This window comes from Centroberyx gerrardi, chromosome 1 (assembly GCF_048128805.1).
Source record: "Centroberyx gerrardi isolate f3 chromosome 1, fCenGer3.hap1.cur.20231027, whole genome shotgun sequence".
Lineage (NCBI taxonomy): Eukaryota > Metazoa > Chordata > Actinopteri > Beryciformes > Berycidae > Centroberyx > Centroberyx gerrardi.
Genome location: NC_135997.1, coordinates 26,318,339 through 26,337,582, shown reverse-complemented (window position 1 = coordinate 26,337,582; position 19,244 = coordinate 26,318,339). Strand labels below are relative to the sequence as shown.

General features: G+C 41.0%; 1 protein-coding gene across 3 annotated transcripts; it reads right to left on the bottom strand.

The window, feature by feature from the left end:
* Window positions 1–3,142: 3,142 nt before the first annotated feature.
* Window positions 3,143–18,663, bottom strand: LOC139920258 (retinoblastoma-like protein 2). Of its 3 annotated transcripts, none has more exons than XM_078285505.1 (15): window positions 18,608–18,663; window positions 15,862–15,995; window positions 13,827–13,939; window positions 12,942–13,045; window positions 12,554–12,691; window positions 11,600–11,764; window positions 11,247–11,331; window positions 10,749–10,952; window positions 9,661–9,770; window positions 8,567–8,743; window positions 7,824–7,895; window positions 7,338–7,398; window positions 6,028–6,200; window positions 5,346–5,507; window positions 3,143–4,926 (listed from the first exon to the last, which is right to left on the bottom strand). In XM_078285505.1, exons 2-15 carry the CDS (start codon window positions 15,933–15,935, stop codon window positions 4,675–4,677), a joined length of 1,890 nt encoding a protein of 629 aa, XP_078141631.1. In that variant the 5' UTR covers window positions 15,936–15,995; window positions 18,608–18,663; the 3' UTR covers window positions 3,143–4,674. The 3 variants fall into 3 exon arrangements, with proteins under 3 accessions (XP_078141631.1, XP_078141635.1, XP_071766332.2); XM_078285509.1 differs by having other exon boundaries at window positions 15,862–15,962; window positions 18,608–18,620; XM_071910231.2 differs by lacking the exon at window positions 18,608–18,663 and having other exon boundaries at window positions 15,862–16,110.
* Window positions 18,664–19,244: the final 581 nt, after the last annotated feature.

Genomic DNA, 19,244 nt, shown 5'->3' with positions numbered 1-19,244 from the left:
GACCAGGAGCATGTATGCAGAAATGAAAAATGTCAATAGTACTTCTTTCCATAATATTGCTTATTTCACAGGCACAATGCATTGGCCTATGACTCATGAACATAAATTCAAAGCATGCAGTACAGTAAACCGAATAATGATTAATATAACTCTCATCCAGGTTTTGCTTCACTTGGTGTGGCCTTGGGTCCTTTAATAGTCATGGCACAGTGGGGAAATTTAATAGCTTACCATTCTACATGTCCTTCAAATAAAATGTTTCCATACTGCATTCTCATTGGTAGATATATGCTGCACCATGAGCCGTGCCCTTTTTGTATCTTGCACCGAAGAGTTCATCAAAAAACTCCAATAGATCATAGGATTACAGTCCCTGGAAAAGTGCAGCGAATGGTTGATCCTCCTGAGAAGTATTAATATAATAATCAAGTGTTTCAGGTAGCTCTTAATTCAATTGTCTCTCTTAACAATTCAAGGCTATGTCAATCAATGTGCCTGGCTTGTCTTAAAAGCAACACAGGAGTCTTCCATTCTGGCGCCATTAAAACATCAATGTCTCATTTCTGCTAAATGGCAGAGGAAAGATAATTGGCATGTGTGCATGCATATTAATTAACTGATAATGAGAAGATAAGGCCCCCTCTCTATCTGCAGGTGTGGAACCACTAATCAATTGGCAGTGAAATGGGGTAAAAATGCGCTTCTTTTATCCCACTACTGAAATTAAAAACCTATTTAGTACCGCGTTTTCCAACAAAGTGCTTTTCATTTATCTTCTCCAGCACATTATTCAATCACACTTTCCATTTGTATAATGGTAATATTTTCATGTAATTTCCCGCTGCCTCTGAGATGGGTATTTTTGATATGGCTTTGTGAAATGGCTATTCCATTCCAGCTCCATTCACTAGCTGGTAATAAACTTACAACCTATATTTCAGATTAAATGTCTTCAGCAAATGGAGCCAGCTTCAGATGTCCCACAGTAAAGTGGAAAGATCACTTGTGCTCCCTGGTGGCGGTACAGTGAACTACTGCAGCGTGTGTCCATGCCCCCTGGTGGCAAACACTGGAAAGTATTACAAAACTGGAACATTTTTCTAAACCAGTTCTTGGCAGCCTTTCATTATTGGCAATATAAAGCATGCACTGCCTCTGCGTGTCCAAATGAACAGCAGCAGCAGCAGCAGCAGCAGCAGCAGGCTCCTGATTCAGTATTATGTAGAGCATGCAATCTAGTTGGAGTGCTGCGAGGAAACCTACTGCTGAAACACAAGCTGACTATCTATAAAGCTTGTAAAGGGGCTGCTGCCTTAGCCTGCAGCACAATTGGAAGCATTTGAAAGAGTGTGTTGTAACTATCAGCCCTGACCAGAGGTGTGTGTGAGCTTGAGAGGAGGAGGAAAGGAGAATAAACATATGATGGCTGTGAGAAGCAAACAAAGGCAATGCACAGTAGCCTACGCCGCAGGCTGCTGCACAAAGAGCCAAATGACGGCAAAAAAAGAAGTATGCACTCACAAAAAAAAGGTTGCACAGCAAGGGGAAGTCTTTGAATCAGTGTATTTATCACAAAATAGTTTCTTGAATATTAACATAGGAACTGGATTTTTGAGAAATGTGTAGGTGTGTGTGTGTGTGTGTGTGGCTGGCCCAGATGACACAGGGGCTGATGGACAGTTGTGCAGCGTCGCCTCCTCCTGCTGACAGGCCCTCCTTCACCCTGGACAGGCCAATCTGTACACACACTGACACAGACACACAGAGCCCATCTCAGTAGCCACACAGCCCATTTGTCATGTCAAATAGCCTCAGAAAGACACGGCGGTTAAGTTATAGAGGTGATCGTATCAAAGTGACCCCAAGGCGATGGCCATAAATTGCTTGCTTTATGGTGAGGTTCTATATCCCTGTTTCATTGATAGGATTGAGAAAAGAGCGAAAGGGCATAGTCAACCTGTGATTTAATCAAAGCAGTAAATTATGCTAAACAATTTATTTTGAATAACATTTGAGCTTTTTTTAAAAAAGGAAAACAATTTAGGAAAGAAGTAGTCTTCAGGTAGTCTACCAGATCTCTTACTTTGAGGAGAGTTTGGGATGAGGCTGAAGATGGCCGTCGCTCTCAGCTGGACTCCTCCAGTTGCTCAACTTTGTCTTTGTCTGCGGTTCCATTGGTTTCCTCCACAGAGGCGTCCTTGGTCGATTTGGCCGACTTGGGCCTCTCCTCTGGCTTTTCAGAAGGGTCCACCACCTTGGCACCTCTGCTTGTGTTGCACCCCATGGTTTGGCACAGCGGGACACAAATGAAATCCTGAGAGTCCCGTCTACAGTGAGCTGTTCAACAGATGGAAGTCCGGCGGCGTATGGAGTGCTACCAGAATGGTCGTAACCTTAAAACCTGTAGGGCTGTTGTGGGATCAGGTGCCTTTGTTCTCTATGGCAACCTGGAGACTTCCTGTTGAGCTGAGCTTGGGTACCTGACTGTGTGCTGGTCTCTCTGGTTTTACTTTACGGGCCTTTGTCCACCGGCTCGTACAGCCTCTTTGTATTTACTTCCCAAGCAACGTTGGTTGAGAATTAACTCGGTAGCGTGCCAGTACATGGTTACTGATAAACACTGAGGGGGATTGTTTGTCAATCACGAGGCAGTCATGGTTACCAATTTCCCCACTATGAAAAGTCAATGGTTATTTTGTTTGGAGCTTTTGTTTTCATACGGCGAGTAGAATTTATGTACTTTATTTATTCACCCTTTACTCAACTAGGCAGGTTAATTAAGAACAAATTATTATTTACAATGACGGCCTAGCACAAGGTGTATTGAGGGTAAGGGAGAAAAAGAAACAATGGATAATTAAGCAGGCAGATATACAGCATTGCATAGTGAGACAGAGGGAGAAAGAAAGATGGAGATGATAATATTTCATTAGAAAATGATACAAAGTGTAATAGGGGGTCACTAGGTGATACTGCTCTTTGTTTTGAATAGTTTCCTGGTCCCTTCACACTGTAGCTTTCAAAAACTCAATGGAAGCAAGGCAGTTTTTGTTGGTGATTTGTGTGATGGTTTTGTGATTTAAAGCTGATGAGAATGTTATGGACACAAGAAATATTCCTCCATAAATATACATTGATTTTTATTTGACGGTGTTTGCTTGTCAAGAACAGCGGTTCATGATGATTTGAAATAAGTCATTTAACAAGCATTTCAATCTGATATCTAACAGTTACCTTTAGAGAAAAAAAATGCAGATAGAATTAATGTATCTAATTTTCCATTGCTATTATTGTACCGTCCATGATTGTAAGCCCAGTCTAGTCTAGTTTATTTATATAGCGCTTTATCACAGTCAAGTCTCAAAGGGCTTTACATACCATCACAAGTCTGAAATCAATACTGGCTGTAGTCAGATATGGTGGATGTGGAGGTATAACAGATGAGGTGTTATTCACACTGGATGGTTCCTATGCTCTGCTTCATCTATTGAAATCATTCAATATGTGACCACTGTAGGAGTTCCACTTTCTACTTCATGCTGACTTAACTCCGCTGCACTTCTGCTCCATTCCCAGGAAGAACTGTTTGCAAAAATCTACTTTTACTATCTTTTAACAAGCTAGCTGTCAGATTTTTCTTATACAATATACTTATTTGGTTTGAACTACTGTATAATGTTCAGGAAAGAAGTAATGCAGGATAGATGCAGGAAATATGCATGAAGAGAGTGACAATGGCATTGTGCACCTTGTATAATTAATTAACACCCCTCCTGTTAATCAGAATAAAGTATTCTCGCAGGCCATATACACAAATATGACAGAATCCATTGTAAAAAAAAAAAACTGGTCAAGCTTCCTTTCTGCACAAACGGGTGTTAACCATCTACATGCACTCTTCCCCATGAGCTAAACAGAATTGACCGTGTTCACACAACGGCCGTCACTCAGGGTGGGAAACTATACCTGGAGGAGCGTGTTCAGCTCTGTGTTACTGTTGTGTACCAAGAAGGATCTCCAGAGTCAGGAGGTTCACATTTTAATATGGCCCATTATCGCTGCCAGAGTCTAGCATAGACCTGGTAGCTAGCTAGTAGTTTACTAACTATAAGCTAACTAACAGCTAAATTCAGATGTTGTTCCCGGGGTTGCTAGCTAATTTGACAACTGTTCTGTGTATCTGAAGTCCTCACTTATGTGTTGAAGTAACACCAGTCTTATATGCTAATCTTCCAGGTAGTTTCCCACCCCAAGAGTGTTCAAAATGGCCGCCATGTGAAGGACAAGCTGGTCCCATGCTAACAGCTGTTTTAACCAGCAATTCAATGGGTAAAGTCCTTTTTTATTTCAACCTTTATGTATCCAGGGAAAGTCGGCTGAGCACGTTGCTCATTTCCAGCGACGTCCTGCTTCACATTCATACAGTTGCACACATTCCCACCAGGGAGCCGACCAGTACAACCGTCTTCCACTGTTGGCCGCTGAGCTCGGGGTTGAGTGTCTTGTTCAAGGACGCGTGTTGAGAGAAGGGCAAGTGTTTTGTCAAAAACAATGTAGAACAAAAGCATAGACCTACTTTTAGCTCAGAATGCTGACAACATGTTCAGCTTGCGAAGCATTTGGCCCAAATTAGCCTTAGTGGTTATTAACAGATATCTATAAAAGAAGACTGCTCTAGTGCAGATCAGGCTTGGTGACTGGAGGTGGCCGGTCCTGATCCTGGGTCCTGCTCTGGGCTCGGTCGTTCACCACGTTCCTTAGGCGTCTCTGCCAGGCCGACTGCCCGTCCTGACGGAGCCTCTTCACTGGAGGAGCATTGTCTCCCTCCCTCCCTGCTCCTCCCTGCTCGTCTTCCAGTGGACCTGCACAGCCTCTCTTGTTGGGTGATTTGCCGGTCTTGATCATGTTGTTGATCTCACGCAGACGCTGTGAAGACAGGAAGGATATAGACATGAGAACATGTAGCGGAATACAAATCAAACTAATTGCGCCCCCCTACACATTATAGTTACCCTAGAAATGAATGAAAACTTCTGGGTGAGTGCATATATCAAGTAATGGTAATAGTAATGTTAATAGTAGTATAAAATATAAACTGTGACCTTGGAAGTCTACAGTTCCATCCAATGTTTTGGTCAAAAATAAGTCAGTACATACTTTAGCTCTACTGAAATAGAATATTGAAAAAGTAGGTAAAAACTGCCAATTAAACAATGTTACTTTTGATCACGGAAACATATGCCCAATATCTGAACTGAACTACCCTGAACACACATGGAATTACATCATTTCAAGACGACAGAATGACCACTCAAATGATTTGCAACTTAATAATGACCACTGACCGTTGAAGGGCTGCTGCTGAAGTAGTAGCAGAGTCCAGGTGTGCGAGGGGGGGTGGAGGAGGGGTATGGTGAAACGTAGAGGGAGTGGCTGCTGGACGGCCGGTGTCTGCGAGGAGATCCTTTCCACTCTTTGGGGTATGGAGACAGAGGAGGAGTTTCCTCCTGGACCAGAGATACACAACATCAAAAGTACCTCTTAGAATCTCCTGCCTTTAGAAATCAAGAGTTCCAAAATGGAAGAGTTCCAAATGGAAATGTAGAATTCCAAAATTCTATATTTCCATTTTGGGGAAAAATCATTACTCTAACTTTGTCATTAAATATTGCTAAAATATTGACTATTCAGACTGCTCAATTCAGAGAGTTGCATGAACTGAACTGAATTTAACTGAATTGAATTTCACCAAATTACACTGAATCCAGTGAGAAAGGCAGATACAGTTGGACTGGCACCAGTTATTCAGTTCCAGTTAGCATCACTGACATGGCAACATCCTCCCTGCAGATAAAAGCCGCATTTTACTAGCTAGTCCGAGGATTCAAACTGACAGCCTTATAGTCATCACCTTGCGTCTCTCACTTTTGTGCTTCTGCAGCCTCACCTTGTTAACTTCTTTTACTACATCTTGTTTGATTTGTACAACCACTGATAATATTCAGGTAGTCAAAATGGTCAACTTACCCCAAGTGTGGCTTGAGAAGTGGGGGAAAACCGCAGAGCAAAGTGGTCCATCTGTTTAGTGTAGACCTGGTTGTAGAAGTAGATGAGATTGCCCCTCTCCTCCTGCTGAGGTCCAGGGTAATGTGTTGACGGTGTGTTGGGGGTGGGGAAGCTTCCTCTATGCTCTCCATTATCTGTGCTCAACAACAAAATTAATGACCAATTGTGACCTTGGAATTGCAAAATTTCCTAACATTATTGATATAATGTAATTGATGTATCATAATTAATTGATTTATTGTTAATTGATGTGTTGTAATTATTGATATAATGAGTTATTGATATAATGTAGCCCTGCAACAGGGTCTGGCTGGCCTTAGATCAATGAAATGGTTCATTTAAAGCTGCACTCAGCAACTTCACATGCTGGCGGCTCCAAATGGCACAGAGGAAACTGTTTGAAAATTTTGAACTTCAATGCCCAGAAATCCTGTAATGCGATGTCAGTAAACTGCACACAGCACACTCATGTTTACCAACCCGGCCGGTCTGTGATGCTTTAAAAAAAAGGAAACCAAAGGGACCAGAGAGGCAAAAGATCTAATGTTGGTGAGTCCAGTTTTCTCTGGACGGAGCGCCGCTCACTGCTGTTTAGGAGACAGTTTGTATTTCACTCTTTAAGTTTTGATCGTCACCTCAACTTGTGGTGTGACCACTAGAATTTTGGGCAAATATGGTGAATCTACAGTGTCTCAATTTGATGGGGATGGGACGCTCTTCTCTACTGCAGCCCTACTTTGTGATTTAGGCTGATAAGACAGAAAAATCTTGTCTAGTACAGCTTTAAATGGGTAAGAATGCAAATTCAGAAAGGTTACATTAGTTTTGCTGTATGGGAAGTGAAAAACATCAAATATTTACAAAACCCTTTGAGCATAGATTGATGGAACACTGTAATTGCAACCTCTGTAGTTATGATAAAGACTTTTTTAAAATATTTAATAACACATTTTTAAATTAATGTTTTAGCAACTTTGACTCCTTTATTGACTAAAAGGCTCAATATAGGCAGGTGCACCAATATTTTGGTGCAAAATATTTTGAGCAAAGTTAATAAATGGATTTCATGTACATTATGCAGAATAATATATGTGTTGTGATGTCTGTGTAAATCAGACTGTATTGTACCATATTGTATAATATCGCATGACTGACTCGTCTCCTAATTGGTTAAGCAGAGGAAGTCTTAATCATATTCCATCACCTCCACATACAGATGAGTGAGTTGATTTATAATGTGCTATACAGTATATTTTGAAAGCTCTTCTTACTGTTGTTTCCAGCAAGATAATTTTCTGTCTCTCCCCCTGACATCAGCACATTTTTGCAGACCTGTGGACAGAAACACAGTCTTTGTCCATTACTTTTGAAGTAATGCAGCCATAACACACCTCAGATTAATTCACATTCAATTCAATAGATTATTCACTTTAAATTCAATCTCTTCATTTGATGATGATGATGATGATGATGATGATGATGACAACGACGACGACGACGACGACAGTGTTCATTCTCAGTTATTTCTTAATAGGTTGAATTTGAAAACACTCTTATGTCAAACATCTTAAAATATTTGAATTTTGAAGCAAACCAGCTTCCTGAAATGAAAGTGCATTGACTCCAGGTGTGATGCATAAACAACACAGAGCGGATGAGATTACTAAATATTATCCTTGGAAATTAAACTAGGTAGAAGCTGTTCTCCCATACTGATTAAACGGATGGCAGCAACAATATAAAAAGCTCTGTCTTACACTGTTGCTGGTTTGTGGCTGGGACTTGTAGCATTTCATTATGCGCTTGAAGGGCATGTCAACCTTAGTAATCTGTGAAAGCAATGCAAATTACATGAGTTAATATTATTGATAAATGATTTCTTACATTACAATGAATATTGCACAAAACAGTGGCCAGTCTGCACTATTTTGTTAGTAGGTTAATGTCTGTCACAGTCACTCAGAGTGGTGAGAGATTCAGTAGAATAACATGAACTAAAATAACTTAACTAAAAATGTAATCAAAGGTCCCTCTAAATGGGTTGAAAATAGAATTGTAAATGCAGACATGTTCATGTAGTAAATCCATAGATAATGTTATTATAACATCACAGTATTACAGCAACCCAAAATGATTACATTATATGGACTGTAACATATTTTTAATTGATGATGGAATAATAATAATGACTAATAGTGAAGTGACAAGTTATTGCATTATTGCTACATGCCAAAACCAGACCTGGGTCAAATAGTATTTGCAAGCAATTCACAGCATTTATTTTCACCTGTATAGACAATACAAACTACATACATACTTTCCCATGATTGTCTAAATGTTTCATCTATGTGGCAAACGCTAGCCATTTTAGCACATAATACAAACACTCCTCGACCCAGGTGTGGAACACACACCCCTCCATGCTTACCAAACCAACAAGAAAGACCATCACATGTACTTAGAACTTCTGTCAAATAGAAGTAGCCATGAAGAAGACCACCTTAGCCATGATGTAGATGGCACACATGAGCAGCTGGTCTAGGTGTCGGTCCAGCATGAGGTTGGTGCAGTTGACCAGTGAGTGCTCAAAGCAGGTCCAGATCTTCAACCGCAGCTCATCAGAAATGCCCAGCTTGGAACACAAGTGGCTCAGACGCCGGCTCATCAACAAGTAGACCTGAGGCAAAAAGAAAGCACGGCAACAGTAAACATGTCACCTCCAATGATGCAGGCCTCACAGCTAATCCGTGACAAATATGTTGCTTTATTTTGACCTGGAAGAGTGGTACCAGCCTTAGGATAGAGTCATTTTGAAAATGCTGGAGTGCTGTGGTAAGATGCATCATTCCCTCAAGATTTGTCAATATCTGATCAGTAATGACAGACGAATGGAAAAAGTGAATGAATGAATGGAGGCCAATCCATGGAGATTCCATCATGGGGGACAATCAGAAAAGCATCTGTTGTGCCTTAGAAGGAACAGGGTTACATGGAAAATTCCATTCCATTCATTTCCCATGACTTTTCCTCCCTTTGTGAAAGTTGCTTTTCAGCCCAGAAAAGTTCTAAAGGGGCAACCAGTCTAATTTTCACTACAGTTGGTCTTGCTGTGGAGAAAACCAGCTGAAAACCACAATCTAATGCAATGAAAGCGTGAAACAAGTTGTAAAATACATTCTGGTATACTCCTGTAATGTATTTGTAAAATTCCCTGATATTCCATGACTTCCCCAGAGAAATGATCAAATTCCCTGACTTTCCCTGTCTGATATACACCTCTAAAATCCCATGATATTCCAGAAATTCCTTGAGCAAACCCTGGAGAAAAATCATAGAGTGGGATAGAATAGAATAGAATAGAATAGAATAGAATAGAATAGAATAGAATAGAGCATTATTTTACACACAAGGTAGAAAACTGTCTTTGGCCTTGCCTGGGATGTGAAACAGGCATCAGTGCACAACCCATAATACTTATCAAAACATGATAACGCACATTAATCGCTATAAAAAACACATGTAAGTAGACCATCTTGGCCTTTTGAGTAAGATACGATGGAGGAGGTACAGCAGACGCACCAGTCATCAGCCTACCTTGCGCATGAACAGAACGAGGGAGCTGGTTCTCTGAGGCCTGTTGACAGCAGATGGACTGTGGTGCTGCTCAGCACTGGTGGACAGCCCAGCCACCACATTGAGACACACTGGGAAAGAGTAATTCATAGGATCAATATCAATATTAAGTATAGAACTGTAAACCAGAGTGATTTATTTGAAGTTAATTACATCATGATAGTTCAGTGAGGGTCCCCAGTAAGAAGTACAGTCTGTCTATTGTTAGCTAAATATGTTTTCCAAATGGCAGATATTGGGCTATATTCCATATATCATATCATGTACTATTACTGTTACTATTATTATCATCATATCATTACTCGTAACAGATCTTGAGAGTAATGGATTAGTTGTGATGGGATTGCAGTAAGCAAATTACAAAAATAGTAATTTAAATCCAAACTACTGTTAAAAACAATCAGATTATGGTAATCAGATTATACACATCCACCATTTAAAAGAAATGACTACTATGATAATAAAATGATTGGTAGTATAAAATTAAAATAAGGTATTATACTTTTTAAAGGATCATAAATCCTTGGTAGGCAAAATTATAAAATATTACAGACTAAATACTCTATATTTTAGAAATATGGACAGACAAACTTCAGGTAATGATTTTTTTTTTTGATCAGAATTAAAAAAAAGGGCAGATCACCAGCCTACCACAGGGCTAAAACAGATCGACAAACACACTCACACAGAAAGGTCTGCACACAGAAAGGACCGGGGTGGGAAATCAAACTGGGTGATAACCACTGAGCCTTATACAAAAATAATTCTTTTAATTCTAAAGAGGAAGGGTACAACTAACATTTCAGCATTCAAGCAATTGTCAGTGCCATAATTAAGTTATTTTTTTCAGTTATGTATTTTTTGCATCGTCTATGACTTTGGGTATTCTTTGTGCTGAACCCCTTTTTAAACTGGAAAACCCTGTTTAAATGAACGAATGGAAGCGATTCCATCAGCATGTACTCAGTAATCTGTCATGGATTTCATTCTGCAGGTCGTCTTCAGGCCCTGCCTTGTAAAAACTATCTAGTGGAGCGAGAGATCCTTACGCTGAACCGGTATGGTGAGTTGCTGTCCACTGTTGGTGGAAACAGTGGCTGCAGCGATGGTAACCACAGTCTGACCTGGGAGGAACACAGAGGGAGCGGGGCCTCGCCGTGCAGGACCGGCTCTGCTACGGTCGAGTGTCATGTGAGAACCAGCAGAGGGCGTGCTGTACAGATCCAGGACCGTCATGGGCGAGCTGGAAACCCCTTGGATCAAGAAGGTAATGATTAAGCTTTCATCCTACTCTGGCCTTCATAATATACATTATAGAATAAACTCTAGCCGATAACATGTGCTTTACATTAAAGGGGCAGTACAATTTTTACTCATTGCCCCATTTAAAATGAATGTGGGTCATTTTGGCTGTGTAATTTAGAGATAAATTAAATTTTCTAATGTATGATAGAGAAATATAAAATTTGCATAGGTTAAGGTAGCAATGATTTTGAGTTATACTGTTAAGTGGACTGTATAATAAAAGTAGTAATGTGGTACATTACCTCCTGGTGGGTTTCCACTGGTTCTGTTTCCATGTGTGTTTCGGTCGGGGTTGTTTGGATCTTCAAAATGTGTAGGACGCATCACCTGCATATCACACAAATAAAAACAGACCTCATTAAACCCCTGCCTGTGCCCAGAAATGGTGTTGTGCTTTGAAAAAAAAATCCATCATGTTGTCTTATTGTTCACATACACAGACAGTAGACTATAAGTTTCAGTCCAGTTTTTGATTTCATTCAATATCTCTCAGAAGTCAAAGTCAGTAGGTATGGATTTTGCAGCATCACCTTGCGGCCACCTTGAGAAAAAGATCCTGGTGTCTGGGTATGTGTGTTCGTGTGTTAATACCAACCTGTTGGCAGGTGGGCAGATGGCCCTGGTTGGCTGTGATGCTGTGCCACAGCGGAGAGTCCCTGGTCCAGGCCAAGCTTTCCAGAACTTGCTCTTCCACTTGGCAGAGATGTCTGACCACAGCGGGAGGCGGGCCCTCATCAGCCCGCACTACCAGCACAATCACCTGCCAGACCACAGAAAACACACAACGGAGGACGGTATCCTAAAAGTTAGAGGTGGTGGGTTTGTGTTTCCCAGACCAGATGAGAAAACATTGGTTATCAGTAGAACACTGTACTGTGTTGCCTGTGTGAATGTGTATGACTGTATGAATGTGAAGCAGATGGAAAAAATACATGATCAGTAAAACCCTTGAAAAAACCCTGTTGAAAAAAACAGCAACATTAAGTGTTGAGTGAGAACCACTTGTCATCTTATAATCCGACCAGGGTCAAGCAATATTGTAAAATAATTCTTACTAGTGTTTGTTTTAACCTGCTCAGAGTCTCATATGGGGTTTACTGCATCAGGACTACTCAGATATTCAGATAAGCTCTCTGTCCCAGAACAGCACACAGCAGATTTTACAGTGTTAATTATTTGGAGTTGACAAGTGTTGATTGGAGTGTTTTTGTCCACTTGTAGAGCTGATATGACTCTGGTCAAAACTATCTAAAATGTTAAATTAACTGATGGTGTAGGTTTACAGAAACAGTGACATTATTGATTTTTACACTCTCAGATTAAAATTAATTGACAATTTTGCTGCGTATACTAAATACTAAATTTATACTTATGTATGGTAAAATAAACCATGCAAAGTATTTGTAAACTCAGGCTGACTGATGTTTGCACATACTGTACATTTCATATGCTCTTCTCATTGAATGCGTACACACGCTCACATAGACGGGCACACACCAACATGCACATGCACACGCTCGTGCAAGCACACACACACGCCCACACACACCTTGTGGAAGTCGTATGGTGGCAGGTTGAAGATGTGGAGGAGCAGAGGGAAGCCGCCTGGTAGACGGTGTGAGAATATGGCAATCTCCAGACAGCAGACCACCAGAGAACGCTGGATAAGTTCATGCTCCAGAATACCCTGGATGACAAACACACACACTTTAAATGCTTCATTTGAATACACTAAAACCAAATTACACACGATCCCACACACACGCACTTGCAAAATGAACACACAAATCAGACGTGAAGAAGAACACATTCTGCATCAACCAAACTGACCTGACACTTTACTCTACGTTCATACAGCGCCCCTAGTGGGAACAAATGGAGGTGACAGGTACAGTACATGTGTTCCAGTTGTGGCCATGGGAGAGCAGCACACTCACTAAGATGTGGTTGATGCCCAGCTTCTTCTTCTCTTGACTGATGATGCCCTCTAGGACTCTGTAATACCAGACCTCTGCCTCACAGCAGCACGTCGCTGCCAACTCTGTGAACAGTATCACATGGATTATACACGATATGTATCAACAAGAGTTTCACACCAGCAGTAGATACCCATTGCCAACTACTTTGTACCGCTATATTAAATAGTCTACATGTAAATATAGCAATACATTCTTAATCTATAAATCATAAGCCCCAAACCAAAAAATAATGATATATTCCATACTGAACATATAATATATATCTATATTCCACATGTATTCCATGATGAAAATATAAAAATAAATGTGAAGTAAACTTGAATTATTATATCATTAAATAACTTCTTAAATGGTTCCAACACCCAACATTTGAAAAAAAATAAAAATAATAATAATACATTTATATGATTTGTGGCATTTAGCTGATGTTTCTCTGCTGAAGGATTTAAACTAAGTGAGCAGGTAGTGGTTCCCTGTCTTGCTCAAAGACACGTTGTTGGGGTTTGAACCTCTGACCTTTCAGTTATGTTGACTGTCACTAGGCCACTCTGCCACCCAAGAAGTTATTGCCTATCATAAGATACTGGGTGATAAACTAGTTAAACTTTAAAGAATGTAATCATCTGCCCTCAAGAAATACTGAGCAATGGATATGAGGTAACAATGAATTTCATGAAAAATGGATGTGACAGCCTTCACATTACACAACCGCATTGACGTAAAACACAATATTACCACCACATCCCCTATCAACCCACACCTCCATTATCACCTGAAGCATCCCATCCTGTTATATCATCTTCCTGATACAACTGGACAGGATCATCGGATATGTTAGCATACCGTTGGTCACGCTGTTCGCATTCCCTGCGTTGTCCCTGTGGTGTTGTATAAATGTGTGCTGCATGCTTCTCAGCCTCCTTGAAATGGCCTCGGTTGGATCTCTGGGGCAGGCCCTGAATTACAGGCAACATATGCAGGGGTGTGATCAGGTAGACAAAAGAGCAGGGAGAAAAGCAGGAAAGCAGTCATCTTTCATTAGAAATGAATGGGAGTTGTGGGTCGGAAAACATCTGAACTCTAGGGGAAAAAAAGAAATAATTTACAGACAAGGTTTCAAAACCTCTCGCTACATGTGTAGAAGCTCGCTAGAAAAAGCAAACGATTGCTCACCCAAAGGACTTCCTCTGAGCTTTTTCTAAATTGAACTTAATGTTTACTCATATTGAAGCAAAGGAACCGGTCTCCATGCAAACCAGATGAAACACCCTCTGTGCCCTCTGTGCCCCATGTGGTGTAAATAACCCTTGTGCTATTGATGGTGAGTGTCTATGTCAGAACCTAGCTTGGATGTGAGAGGAAATTGGAGTGATACTGTAATAAAGCAAACACACCAGAGAGTGTTTATGGGCATTATAGGTATGACAGTGATGAAATAATAATAATAATAATAATAACCTTTATTTGTATAGCACCTTTCATACACAACATGCAGCTCAAAGCGCTTTACATCAATAAAAGGCAGATAAAAGATAGATAAAAAGATAAAATTCATATAAAAGAACAAGCAAGATGCATTGCATTAAAAGAATCAAATCAAGTAAAATAGAAAGATAGAAGAACACAACAAATACTCCCACTTTTAGATGCACATTGTGAGTGAACCCATATGTTTTTCTTTAATTTACTTTTCCCCTGTCCTTCCTGATTCTACTGTTGATCTGATATTTACGTCAGATCTCACTGCCTCAGGCAGACGAGAATCATAGATTCTCCTCTTGGTCAAAAACCTCACCATCCACAGATGGATGAGAATCATACAGGGTAAAGCTCTGTCCCCCCCACACATAGTGTTCACTTGTGCAAGTAAGCATTACCCGGACAAGACCAATGAAAATTTGTACTTGCCCGTGTCAGCTCTGTTGGGATCCTGAACAGAAACAGTTAAAATGAAGGCTACTTAAAAGCTAAGCTGAAAAGATACGTTTTTAGCAGTCGTTTGAAAATGCTTACAGAGCCCGCCTCTCTAATATTCTTTGGGAGGGTGTTCCACAGTTTAGGAGCATAGTTAAAAAAGGCTGCATCCCCAATCTTCTTCTGAGTGGGGTTTTGTACTTCTAACAAACCAGCAGTAGAAGACCTGAGGGCTCTTGATGGAATGTAGAACAGCAGGGATTCTGTAATGTAGGCCGGTCCTAAGCCATTAAGAGCTTTGTATACAAGTAAAATAACTTTAAAATCAATTCTAAAGGACACTGGGAGCCGGTGCAATGCAGCTAAAACCGGAGTGATATGCTCTCGCTTCCTTGTTTTTGTTAAAAGCCTAGCTGCAGAGTTTTGGATAAGCTGAAGCCTCTCAATAGACTTTTTTGGGAGGCCGGTAAAAAGGGCGTTGCAGTAGTCCAGTCTACTTGTAACAAACGCGTGAGTTAGCTTTTCAGCATCTTTCTGGGTTAGGAAGGGCCGCACCTTGGCAATATTTCTAAGATGAAAGAATGCTGTTCTGGTCACCTTGTTTATATGTGAATTAAAACTTAGATCAGAATCTAAGATAACGCCCAGGCTTGTTACTTCTGATTTGATCGAGGGATTCAGGTTCCCAAGTCTTGTGGAGAGTTCTTCTCTTTTGGCTTTGGGGCCGACCAAAAGTATTTCTGTCTTATCTTCATTCAGTTTTTTTGAAATAGCCGAGTACCGTTGCGTTTTATTGAAATTATCAGCACAGTTGGAAAGCATCTGTGGCCAACCAGATTGCTCGGCTGCAACCTGTTGTACGATAACACAAAATACACTGGTCATTTATTATAAAGCCTGCAATCCCATACACACAACATGGCCGCAGCGTAATACTACAATACTGAGTGACTGTGCTGCTAACCTGAACATAGCGGCCAGACTGTCACTGGGGCCAAACCTTGGCCTTCCCAGGTTGCCCTGAGGCTGGGTTGCCATGGTGACCGCCACACTCTCGCTGCCGTGCTATTGGACGAGAGTCAGAGGAGGAATGGGCACCTGCACAAAGAAAAGAGCATAACAAACACTGAGAGACATTAGGGTGCATGGTTTAAAACCATACACTCTGCTGCGCTGCTGGGTAAACTGTGTATTCAAGTCAGGGATCACCACAAGGAAAATAAGCACCAATAACAAAAAAGACACAATTGTATTTTCAGGATAGTATTCATTTCTGTTTTATATTCTTGTTCGATATTATTTTTTATCATGTATACCACAAATTCAGCTTAATAAACGATTTCCCATATTCAAAATGTGGTTAAACTGAGTGTAGCTGGGTTTATCGTTCATTAGCCACATACTGGAGGAGGCTTGACAGCCCGTTAACTGGGTGACAGATGTGTGTGCGTGTGTGTGTGTGTGTGTGTGTGTGTGATGAGTGGGGGTATCTGCAGGTCTGCGGTCAGACTGTCCTGTCCTGCTCATCTCTCCTCTACGCCTAGGATCATTAGTAGTGTGTGTGTGTGTGTGTGTATGTGTGTGTGTGTGTGTGTGTGTGCGTGTGTACCCTCAACAAAAGCAACCATTTTGCTGTTTTGTGTCATAGTCACGCAGCAACAGTAAGGCCCAAACACTAAAAGCTGACAGCTTGTTGATGCACGAAAACAATTTAAAAGTAAAAACAAGACTCAAAAGCAAGTCAATGGTAAAATGTGTCCATGTGTTCCTGCAATTTCCCCCTGGGAAATAACTGATATCTCATCTTTCATCTCATCATGCCTCACTGTGTGTGTGTGTGTGTACACAGAGGTTAACTGTAAAATATAGGCCTCCTCCTACCTCCAACATTCCAAATTAACCCTATGTGAGTGTGTGCGTGCATGTGTAATTGTATGTGTGTATGTGTGTGTGTGTGTGTGTGTGTGTGTGTGGTCCTCTCTACCACGTAACGGCTAAGACAGTCCTGTCTGAATGGAAACTCTGTTCTTCTAATCATTTGCACATGTGCTCTTTGTCATTCTGGGTTACTGTCCTAACTGAGACAGACTGACTGACTGTGTGTGTCTGCAGACAGCTAATGTGTGCTGAGAGAGAGAGAGAGAGAGAGAGAGAGAGAGAGAGAGAGAGAGAGAGAGGAGACAGTACTAACTAGTGAGATTGCTAGACAGCTGATGGAAGTCGGCTGGGATGCGAATCAGGACTGAATTGTGATTTTGTTTCCTCATGTGAGAGGTAATTAAAGTGGTAATCTACCAGTTCCTTCTTTTTTTTTTTATTTAGGTGACATCTTTGTTGCTCAGCGCTCGTTGCTGTGGTGTTTCTGCTCTGCTCTTCCCAGAGATCACCTATCGATCAGACAGTGTGTCCAGTACTGTGACGTCTTTTTCCTTGGATTTTCTGTTGATGCAGTTTGAGTTTCTGTAGGTGGCGCTCTGTTCTCTGTCTGTTCAGCCATGGTGGCTATCACTGCTCATACTAACTACCCAGTTCTTCTTCTGTTTATTCCAAACAAACTGCTGTTGCTGCTGCCAGAAACGCATCACTTCCTGTGCACCACCAGTATTTTTCCAGGAAAGACTTAACTGACACCAGGTGTTTAAAAAAATGAAAATGTCATAACAGATAAAATGAAAATAGGAGCATTTCATAATAATTAAAAGACTGAACGAGAAGAAGAGGAAGAAAAGAGAGAGATATAAAATCCATTCAAAGTCTCTCCCTTAGCTTTTTTTTATTTTCATCATTTTGGGGTCACAAGAATATTGTCAGGTCGCGACATCTCTGACCTTTGACCTCCTTACTATTGGTTGCTTGTAACATTGGTTATGAAGGAGTTGAGGTTTATTCTACTGTTGCTCTCATGGTAAGTTGTTCTGCGTAAGAGTGCCCACTAAATGACTAAAAATCAAAATCAAAATGAGGAACAGAGAGCAGAAGCACTGACATCACTAATTTCCACCGGATTCATCTTTTATAATCCTACCAACTGCTTTGCAATCAAGAAGAACGACCGCTTCCTCAGGCTTCAAGCCTCTCTGCCCCCTCCATGTGTTCCACATGGAGGGGGCAGAGATCACCGAGGCTCTCTTACCCATCTGTGAATGAGCTGCAGTGTCTTTACAGCACTGCAGCATGCGGGTTAAGATGAATGGACCAGAAACGCCGTCACTCTATTCACACTCAGGCATGCCACTTCACTCAAAAGACTGAAATCGGGGGAGTGAAAGGTATATTCAAATGCCAAGTTCTCAAAAAAAAAAAAGGAAAATCTCGTCTGACTCATTTCCACAGCTGTAGTTTCCAGACCAGACTTTTCATTCAGCCAGCCAGCCCCACTCTAAATTATGCAGTTAAACAGGAGCGTGTAAGCTACAGTGTGTGCCTAGGTACACTCTCTGTGCTACTTATCATGCCCTCTGTAGAGTGCAAGCTCCCGGGCCTTGAAAATGGACTATGCTTCTAAGAAATGGGCTGAATTCAGGACAAATCGCTCCATCCGCTACCTGGAAAAGCCATCCAGCAGCCCTCGTCCAGACTTGGCTCCAACAGCTTTTGCAAATACTGTGTTTTTTCTGTGGCTTGTGCCGCGAGTGCCAGAGAACTGAGCTAATCACAGGAAAGTATTTGAAGTCAGTTTACTGTACTTTGTTCTTTGATTGACCACGTACCTGACACTAGTTGCTGTGATGTGGTAAACCTCACCGACCTGCTACTATAGGAGGACTGAAACAAACACGAGGAATCATTTACAAAAAATCTAATTCAAATCTTCATACCTCCATAGGAGAAATTTGGCTTACAGACAGGGTTTTAAAAAACAAGCAGAAAACCATAACAAATTGTAAGTCAATTTACATAATGCATAATCTGTTGCCAGCTCATGCAGGCCACATCCTCTTCCTGTTTGTAAATTACTTCCTGCTTCCTCCAGGCCGGCCTTCACTGATACTGCCATTAGACTGGCTGCATCAATAAAATAGGCCTTACTTTCGCTTTCTTACACGTGCTATCCTTTTAAATCTGCCCTTAAGTTAACTAAAGTTTATTTTGTGCTAAATCGATTATAAATAAAACTTACATGATTCAGTACTGGATGGTGGAGGGTTAAAGCTGTACAGTAACTGCAACAGAGCTATTTTAAAGTCTACTGTGAACCCTTGAGGACCAAGCCGTCCTACCAAAAGTTATTTCCAGTAGTTAATTATAACTGAAATATAGAAGTGGATGATGACTAATAATGTTTTGTGTAAAACAACAGTAAACTTTTCATGGCATTTGTCAGTCATCTCAAGACAGCAGAAGCGG

Bases quoted from the DNA above. Each gene is read 5' to 3' on its own strand.
- LOC139920258 (XM_078285505.1), bottom strand. From the start codon at position 15,935: ATGGCAACCCAGCCTCAGGGCAACCTGGGAAGGCCAAGGTTTGGCCCC. The intron at 13,046-13,826 runs GTATGCTAACAT...TACTGTTCACAG, and splicing joins TGCGAACAGCGTGACCAACG to AGTTGGCAGCGACGTGCTGC. The intron at 11,332-11,599 runs GTTGGTATTAAC...TGTGATATGCAG, and splicing joins ATCTGCCCACCTGCCAACAG to GTGATGCGTCCTACACATTT.